Source organism: Diadema antillarum, unplaced genomic scaffold (assembly GCF_040938485.1).
Source record: "Diadema antillarum isolate AM-2024a unplaced genomic scaffold, OU_Dant_1.0 seq00001465_RagTag, whole genome shotgun sequence".
NCBI lineage: Eukaryota > Metazoa > Echinodermata > Echinoidea > Diadematoida > Diadematidae > Diadema > Diadema antillarum.
Window position 1 is genome coordinate 128,606 of NW_027272205.1, and position 9,632 is coordinate 138,237.

General features: G+C 40.5%; 1 protein-coding gene across 1 annotated transcript; it reads right to left on the bottom strand.

The window, feature by feature from the left end:
• Nucleotides 1–213: 213 nt before the first annotated feature.
• Nucleotides 214–9,397, bottom strand: LOC139709721 (28 kDa heat- and acid-stable phosphoprotein-like). The gene is made up of 6 exons (XM_071621676.1): nucleotides 9,264–9,397; nucleotides 5,281–5,387; nucleotides 3,403–3,513; nucleotides 2,493–2,614; nucleotides 1,560–1,758; nucleotides 214–324 (listed from the first exon to the last, which is right to left on the bottom strand). The coding sequence occupies exons 1-6, from the start codon at nucleotides 9,274–9,276 to the stop codon at nucleotides 214–216; spliced, it is 663 nt and encodes a 220-aa protein (XP_071477777.1). The 5' UTR covers nucleotides 9,277–9,397.
• Between the last annotated feature and the right edge of the window lie 235 nt (nucleotides 9,398–9,632).

A 9,632-nucleotide genomic window follows, 5' to 3' on the forward strand; every position in this document is an offset into this window, starting at 1 on the left:
GGGGAATTAAGATCTTGAAGTAGCTGTTCAACAAAAAAAAAAATCACATTTGCTTGACACGGCGGAATTCTGCAGTGGGCATCCAATGCAATCATACCCATTTCTTTCCCTCCGGTGGAGTGGGCGGGCACACCACCGTTGACATGGTATATTCGCTTATCTTCTTGCCAGTACGTGGACGTTTTCCAGAAAGATGACCCAGGGCGACCATTCTTATTGCAGGCTTACTAGCATTGCAGAGATGTAGTTGCGCTTTACAGACATGAGAAAATCCCGACCGTCTCCGTCGTCATTTCTTGCCTTTGGCCTTTTGCGATTCTTTGGCTGTACAGACAAATAAAAAAGGAGGCGGGCGCAGAATGAGAAAGATGGAGACATAGACCGACAGACAGACATACACACAAACAGATTTTGGACAGACACATAAGGCAGAATGACAGCAGAAAAAGGAAGCAATGAGGAAAGAGACAAAGATGAAACAATTGATCATTTTCTCTCAAAAGATGACTCTCTAACCCAGCATGTTGTTTCATTCACGTGAAAAAATACTCAGACGGACAGAGACCCAGACATACAGCCAGTTGATGCTCTCTACGTATACAACTGTACATATATTCATACGACGCAGAAAATAACTGAAGTTCTATTGATATCCAAAGATACAAAATGCCACATTTTAGGATAGTAAAGAGTTTCTAGTTCCTTACCACCTTGACTACTTCTTTCATTCAGTAATGATTTTCATTGATTTAATCGACTGATTTAATCAATGATTTTAGGAACGGCGATTGTGATAACAATCACAGTCATACATGTGTATTGACTATTAAACAGGAAGTACTGAAGGGAAGTGCTCTAATACTGCTATTAGGGCTGTGGTCTCATGAACTAATGATCATTGCTCATTGATTGCAAGGCCCTTCAAAAGAGCAGTGGCTAGCAATGACTAGGCTGTGGAAAAGCAAAACAACAGCTTCATACCTATCACCATCATCATCATCCTCATCATCATCATTACTATCATCATCATTATCACTATTGTTACTATTATCATAATCATTATCATCATCATTTTCATCTCTTTTATAATTATTATCATTATTGATACTATTATCTTTGTCATCATATTCATCGCTATCACTTACATTATCAATATCTTTTCACCACTAATGCTACTTTTATCATCTTCGTTATCGCTATCATCAGTACTATTGGACAAAATATGCATGTAAATGATGAAAGCATTTCGTAAGTAATACTGTAAGCCCAGAAACATCTGCGGCATGAGACGTTTGTGAATTGGTGACTGGCATTCAGTGCATGTGGGTAGACAAAAACTCTCCCGTGCTTTTGACTTCCGAATCTTGGCTCCTTGCAAAATGCACAAAAATTTCATGCACGCAAAATGTCTGGTTTTACACAGGGCTGCACAATAACCCCTTTTTTCTACTGGTTCGGCCAGTCCCTGTTGGACCAGTAGGTACCAAGTTTTTCCATTTGATTACTGGTCCATTTTTGAAAAAGTTACTGGTCCAACAGTGATTTTTACTGGTCCTGACCATCCGACCAGTGGCCAGTGTGCAGCCTGGTTTTACAGTAAACTGACCTTTGGCCTCAAGTTCCCTCCTCTTGGCCGCCTCCTCTCTCTCCTTCTTAACGATTGCTAGCCTTGCCAGGTCAGCCCGAGCCTCCTCCGTCTTCCCCGCTGCGTGGAACTTGAGGTATCGGTCCTTCGCTTGCTGCTTCTCTATCTCTTCTCTGGGAAATATAACAACAACAGAAATTAAACTGGCAAAAAATGTGAGAAACATGTTGAGAATGGTGACTGACGAAAGAAAAAAAAAAATGTTCTATGGAAGCACATGCGACGGTCAAACCCTGTGCTGTGACATAATATCAACAAAACAGTAACTTATTCAAGATATTGTTGACAACTGCAACAAAATCATCATACACTGGTAGACTGTTCTAATGAAACTCTGGAGAACGAAACAGATAAAACAGAATGCCATAAAGAATCTTCTAACTTTATGAATCAGTCTACAAAAATAAAAATTTATTTCATATTTTAGATGTGATAAGAATCCTGGACAAATAACGAAATGATTCATTCGTTATTGACAATCACACACTCAAAATAATGTAATTGTATCCAGGAAAAATCTGAAAAATAGTACAATTGGATTAACACTTCAGCAATCAGAAATGTAATACAGTGTATATGTACTGCATGGGGAAATGAATGGTGATCACTTAGATTTTGTGTGATTGTTGTCAACCTAAAAAATATGCTGTAAATATACCTATATTGTAATTTGTTCACTGTTAGAATCTGTGCTTCATTACCTGCCATGTATAAAGAATAGGACCATGGACCTGGTATATGTCAACATGTCCTTTGTTTTATTTATCAATAAAGACAGGATTACAACAATCACACTACTGGCATCCAAAAGTTCATTGAAAACTCTTCTATGTAATTGCTTTCTCACCGTTCTCTTCTTGAGAGATTTTGCACTCCTTGGTTGACATCGACGTTGGAAGCTTTCTGCATCTTCTGCAATTTCCTGTTGGGATTTGAGACTTCTATAAGATGTTCCACACCTTTTCCTTTCTGTAAGGAGATAAGAAACGATTCCTTCAGTGACTAAGGGTGAAGTACAGAAACAAGATGCTAACTCAATTTGAACACGTACCTCATATACATGTATATACAGATACCAGGTAAATTTCCAATGGCACATATCAGTGAGCATCAAAGCTACTACTCGTTTGTTTGTTCTATTTTTTTTTTTTTTTTATGACAATTGGGTAAACTAAGAGTGTTTAACTGTACAAGATCCTACAGACAATGAAGGGCCAGAAAGGAATATAATGGACTGTGTGTTCCTATGGAGGGATGTTGACAAACTTCATATCACAGTGATTATATTCTAATTAGCAAGTCTACATCTGCTACAGTATAGAATGAATTGGGTTGATTTTGATACCCTCACCATGTCTTGACACAAGCCAGCAGTTAGCATGCCACTGGAGAACCTACACTCACTTTTTACTCTCCTACTACCATTCTTTCATTTTGGGGTGTTGACATTGGCATACTGCAGCTTCATTCTGCTTTTATTCATGCTTTGCAAAGCATCACATCGTGTGATACTCACTTAAATCACTGCTATCTGTTGATAAGGCAAAGTACAATTACTAAACTTGACACCAAAAGATATGGATAGTATTGTTTCATTAAACCAGTGAGGATGAGTCCCGAGTATACTCGGGCAAGCGTCTATGGGGAATAAGTGCAGCAAAATCAAACTGTCCTGAACGGGTTAACAAAACATGTAAGTTACCCCAATCATGCTACATTAGATGTAATCTCTTGACTGCATGGGATAAGATTCCTACCGATTCCTCTTCCTCCTCCTCGCTACTCTCCTCAGAGTCTGATGGGGGCAGTCTTCCTGCTCTGCTCTGCGGACTCTCATCCTCCTCACCACCATCCTCATCACCCCTTGGCTAGGTGAGAAGCAGACATCATGAATTAAAGTATCAAGGCTAGAACCCCTTCAAAAATTGGGATAGAACACTGATTTCTTGCATATTTACTTGACTGATTGCTACTGATTGCCAACAAAAATATCTATGAACTAGAAATGTCGCTATGGCGACTGGTATGCCTCCGCCATAATGCATGGTTCTCCTAATAGGTCTATAGTACAATGTCTTGACAATGTGTGATGACAGTTTCACACAACTGGCAAAATATTAAAATGACAGGTTTGCCACAAATGTGCTGAATGTTCACTTTCCTAGAACTAGGTTCAATTGGATGAATGATTAAAACGTCAGAGTGCAGGTATTTGGGGGAACTGATGATTTGTACTTGACTTTTGACCCTTTTATAAGTTTATGCATTGAGTAATTTTCAAGGTATTGAGAAAAAGTATAATTTCAGTATCAAATGGTAAAATAGTACTATCTAAACCTGGCCTTTGACCTTTGACCTCACAGTTCCAAAGAGAATCACTGTTAGGTAGAACATGCATAAATATGTAAGTTTCATGATAATACCTTGAGTTACTTTTGAGATATGGAGGAAGACATGCAATTTAGCACTTTCACTTGACCTTTAAACCTTTTGGCAAGAAACTTCCCACAGAATATATATTGGGTTATACATGCATACATCAAGTTAAAAAAAAATCCTTCAGGCATTGCATAAATATAAGGAAAGTAGTGATATTTTGAGGAGTTGACCTTGACCTTTGACCCCCCCCGACCTTTGACCCATGACCTCCAACTTCCCTAGATAATCACTGCCCATCGGTACATGCATATATACTAAGTTCCATGAAGATACCTTGAACCATTTGCGAGATATGGAGAAAAACATGAAATTTCAACCTTTTTTTCACAAAATAACCTGTGACCTTTGACCTTTGACCCCGTGACCCTAAAATCCAAACAAAGTATTATCCCCCCAGGATATACCCTCATACCATGTTTGATGCAAAACCACCTCACGGTTCTTGAGATATCGACAAAAACAAAACGGGACAAAAAGGACAGACGGATGGACGACCCGAAAACATAATGCCTCCAGCCACTTCGTTGGCGGAGGCATAAAAAGATATTTTCATGCAGGCATAACATTATTGTCTCTTAAGTGTTCCTGAAAGATCAAACAATTACTGCAGCTATCAGAGTATCAGTTTTAATAGCTTTTTCAACGGTACAAGGTTGTTCCAGCCCAAAAAGCCTAGTAGAGTACATAGAAGAGATAATTTCCCCCATAAACCAAAATAGTGTGTTATGACATATACTACAGTTAAAATAGATGCAATGGTATCCTGTATGTCAGAGTGCATGACTACTCATTTTTATCCGACCTAAGATTGTAAGAGAGAAAATAATAAGACTACAAAATATGACACTGTGTCCCGTTTTTATACATTTCATCCAGTCCAAGCATGTAAGACAAAAATAAAAAAAATAAAAAATGACACGACATTCCATGACATTTATATGTTACTTGCATACCCACTCATATATTCAGAAATATGACTGCATTTTGAAAGTACTTGTAATGCCATCTCTACCACGAAGTCTGTACTAAGTTGCTGCAGTGCAGTCCTTGAATAACAAAGTAATCTGTACATAATTTAGGCCAAAGTAGGAAGCCTCATCAGTGGTAATGAGCTGGTTTTGGCATTTCCCTTTCCAGCAGATGTTGTTATATGAAGAATGAATCATTCCTAGCAGATCAAGACTTCTTTTGCTTACCCCTCGCTTTCTGGCTTCTTCATCTTCCTTCATCTGAGCGGCCATCTCTTCTGGTGAGGTAAACTTCCGAGCACGTCCCTTGTGCTGGGGTTTTGACCTTCCTCCACCTGATGAAAAACAAAATAATTACCCACTGGGTATTTTTTTTTTGGAATTTCTTTAAGGCAGTCACTGTTTAGTTTTAAATGCATGTCCTTGTTCACATGCACAATGTGAAGATTTGGCATGTCATATGACACCTACTCTGCATGCATGTGGACGTTACTCTCATGAATACTGACAAAACACTTTTTTTACTTCCACACATACTCTCAGGCACAGGCATAGAACCTAGTTCTAGTGAGATTAAACTTTTTGTTTTACTACATACATCAATAGGTGAAGTCCTCGCAGCTTAAAATTATTCTGTTTAAATAGATAGAGGAAAATCCCCAGTTTTCAGATGGCCTCCAGAATCTGGACTCTAACACTTTGACTTATCACAAGCCAGCAAATTCTACTGTTACAGCACACATGAATCACATGCACCATTTCATATACTGGCAATCGTTCACAACAGAAAAGTGCCTTAGTCACCTCCCAAAATTCAACGTGAATTTTGTCGTCAAAAACGCAGAATCTGCGCAACTTTTCCAAAGTAAGCGCGAATGAAATCCAGTGTGGAGAATCAGGGTCACCTAAAAAGTGCTAAAGATTGAGAAATCATGCCATTTTGTGTGAGACTTTTCACTTATAAATCGCAAGCTCAGAGTGTGATGGTATCCTCAAAAACACAAAAGAAAAACAAAAATCTCCGTACGTGCCGATGCAGTGATTAAATGTACCGGGGTTGAATGCAAGTACCGACTCGCCAGAATTTAAACACCAACGGGCGAGGCAACGTCCGTGGTGCAACCCAACGGCAACAAGGTATGGCGCGGCCCATTTTTCAGTGGCCTTGTACGCGAATAGCGCGTGTGACATTGAACGCGCATATCGCGTGTCCGCATTCTCAGATTCTGGAGAGAGAGGTTGGACTGATTTCTGATGGATTATCATGGTGATAAATTTGGGGATTCTGTGAAATTTCATGATGTAAATTTAATTTCATGATGTATTAAACGTTTATAATCAACATTAACATAAAAGTGGTTTGATACATGTAACATGGCATGTACATATGTAGACTATTAGAGTAACTGCGGCAGTAAGCGGCCGTGCAGCCGTTCACTGCAGGTACAACATACACGGTAATATACCGCTAAACACAGCACTGCACTGTTACATGCACGCTACACATATACTAACACACTAGCAATCAACAAAAACCAACCGATACATTGGGCACGATCTCTGACGAAAGTGAAATTTTCTCACCTAAATGACAACATATAGCATCCAAAATAAAATTTTCGGTACTTCTTAACACATCAATTAAGAAATAATGGTCCAAGAAACTTGATTTTTTTGTCGTTTTCCCGATGCTCATGGATTTTGAAAACATATCCTCAAATAAAATAGAACTTTCGCGAGCCGATGTGGGCCGCCATTTTTGTTCGGAAAGTGGATGTTACCACGGAAAAAATTCAGAAAAACACGAGAAAGACATCAACAACACCGCCAGAATTACGATCTTGTTTGCCGCCGATGCATGTGCACCCGCTATTTTCACATGCTTTCGCAATGGGAATTGGCGCTTACGCAATGTTTTGCGAGACATGTGAAGGCATTCAGCTAAAGATCGCGGAGCATGCGCGCATTGCATAGGGATTGTACATCAGTCCGGGAAACCCGCTCATGAGGACCGCCCCCGCGTACGAGGATGGTCCCTCCTCATGAGGACCTCCCCCCTCCTCATGAGGCCCCCCGGGGAACGCCTCATGAGGCCCCCCCTTCACTTCTTATTCATCTCACATCTGACGTATAAATTGTCGCAACTTTGCACGGTGATTTTTTGTTACACACACATGTCCACTATCCATGATGAAAAGAAGAAAAAATCCTGTCTGTTTTTTTTTTTTAAATCGAGTTTTAATCACCCGATGCAGAGCGCCCATCAAAACACGGGCGCCAACGCGTTCGCACAATGCAAGACTGCTGCACCTAGCGGCCTGATCCGACTAAATATTTTCGATGCTTTTTTCTGCGGCTCTCACCTCTCCGCGCACGAATCAGCCTCGTGAAGCTGAAGTCTGACATCTTTTTACACAAATTCGTAACGAGAAAAATTAAATCAGTACTAACCTGATCTTGTCCATATATTCCAAATTACTATTCCACACTGATAGAGTAGGTGGGTAGATGACATACTCCAGTTTGTTAGCAAAATAATCACTTTGTAGGTATGACAAGTTCACTTTCTTCGTCAATTCCGCCCACGATTCCGCCGTTTGGGCGCTTTTTCTGGAATCATCCCGCGACGCGACGTACGTCGCATACATCACGCATCCAGCACATACTAAGTACCAGACTGGTATGTGCTGGATGCGTGATGTGATGCGACGTACGTCGCGTCGCGGGATGATTCCAGAGAAAGCGCCCAAACGGTAAGCGGGCGGCGGAATCGTGGGCGGAATTGACGAAGAAAGTGAACTCGTCATACCTACAAAGTGATTATTTTGCTAACAAACTGGAGTATGTCATCTACCCACCTACTCTATCAGTGTGGAATAGTAATTTGGAATATATGGACAAGATCAGGTTAGTACTGATTTAATTTTTCTCGTTACGAATTTGTGTAAAAAGATGTCAGACTTCAGCTTCACGAGGCTAATTCGTGCGCGGAGAGGTGAGAGCCGCAGAAAAAAGCATCGAAAATATTTAGTCGGATCAGGCCGCTAGGTGCGGCAATCTTGCATTGTGCGAACGCGCTGGCGCCCGTGTTTTGATGGGCGCTCTGCATCGGGTGATTAAAACTCGATTTAAAAAAAAAAAACAGACAGGATTTTTTCTTCTTTTCATCATGGATAGTGGACATGTGTGTGTAACAAAAAATCACCGTGCAAAGTTGCGACAATTTATACGTCAGATGTGAGATGAATAAGAAGTGAAGGGGGGGCCTCATGAGGCGTTCCCCGGGGGGCCTCATGAGGAGGGGGGAGGTCCTCATGAGGAGGGACCATCCTCGTACGCGGGGGCGGTCCTCATGAGCGGGTTTCCCGGACTGACATCGTGCCGCAAGCAGAAATACTACGTCGCATATCGCCCTTATCGTTATCGGCGAAAATTGTGCCGGGTTTTGCCCTGGTAAATCATGAAAACTGTGTTGGTCAATTGTAAATTTCTTTTATGAAAACAATTGCGTTAATGAATAATCTTGTCTATGATATATGAAATGGTTGAAAATAATTTGCCCGATTTGTTTACAAGTTGGAAAAACACTAACAATGCTTAAACTGCCGCAAACAGGATATTTTACTCTAACGGTTAGATTGTTGCAGACATGATTTTGTATACATTTTTGTAGTTAAATATTGCAGAGAAGCTTAATGTTGTCGTTACTGATGTAAATAAGCCTAAAATAAAACTGGTGGTTTTTTAGTGCCAGCGCAGCGCGCAGCGATTTACATGGCCCATGCCCGCCATACGCGCCATTGAATATCAATATGGTCAAGAGCTCGGTAACAAAATATTTTTACACTGGTAAATTTACAATCTAGAACAGTAACGCGCGCTAGATAGAGCATCTAACGTTAGAATGAAGCTGTGCAATGCTGTCGTGGTAACTACAAGGAAAGCAAAATGATGACACAATAATAGATGACAAGTTACACTAACTGTAGTAATCCATAAACATGAGGCAGACTGGACAACTGGAATAGAACTAACTAATGTTAGAACCTACACTGTCCACTCTCTGTATATAGTGTATGTGACATCAGCAACATAGTCTTCGATAGATGGGACCAAGGCAATTACGCACTGACGGGAATACACGTGTCAAAAGTCATAAAGACTAACATTCTTCGTATTCTATATAGGTACACACTCTTTTACCAATTTACCTTTTTTTGGCATCTTGTCACGGATTGATGTCACAGTAAAAAGTAGAATGTAGGTGAGTGAATCTCAGCTGCAATGGCTAGGTAATTACGCAGCAATTTAAGCAATATGTCTCAGGCAGGCTCTCACTCACTGGCAACACACTCTCACTACATAATACACAAGCCCTTTGGTAGGGCCAAGGGCTGCATATCGTTACATACAGTGCATGCAATGTATGTCGAGCGGTTCATTTCGCGCGCCCGCGCGCGTTTCGCTTACGGCACATAAATAATTTACTACTCTAGTATGTAAATCGTCAACTCCAATGTCAAGTGCGTCGGTTTTTTTTCTTTTCTCTGTTTTTTCCGTGGCATACATTTGCATATGAC

Coding starts and splice junctions, on each gene's coding strand:
- LOC139709721 (XM_071621676.1), bottom strand. Junction 1,759..2,492: donor AATCTCTCAAGAAGAGAACG/GTGAGAAAGCAA, acceptor TATATTTCCCAG/AGAAGAGATAGAGAAGCAGC. Junction 325..1,559: donor CACTGGCCACTGGTCGGATG/GTCAGGACCAGT, acceptor TTGTCTGTACAG/CCAAAGAATCGCAAAAGGCC.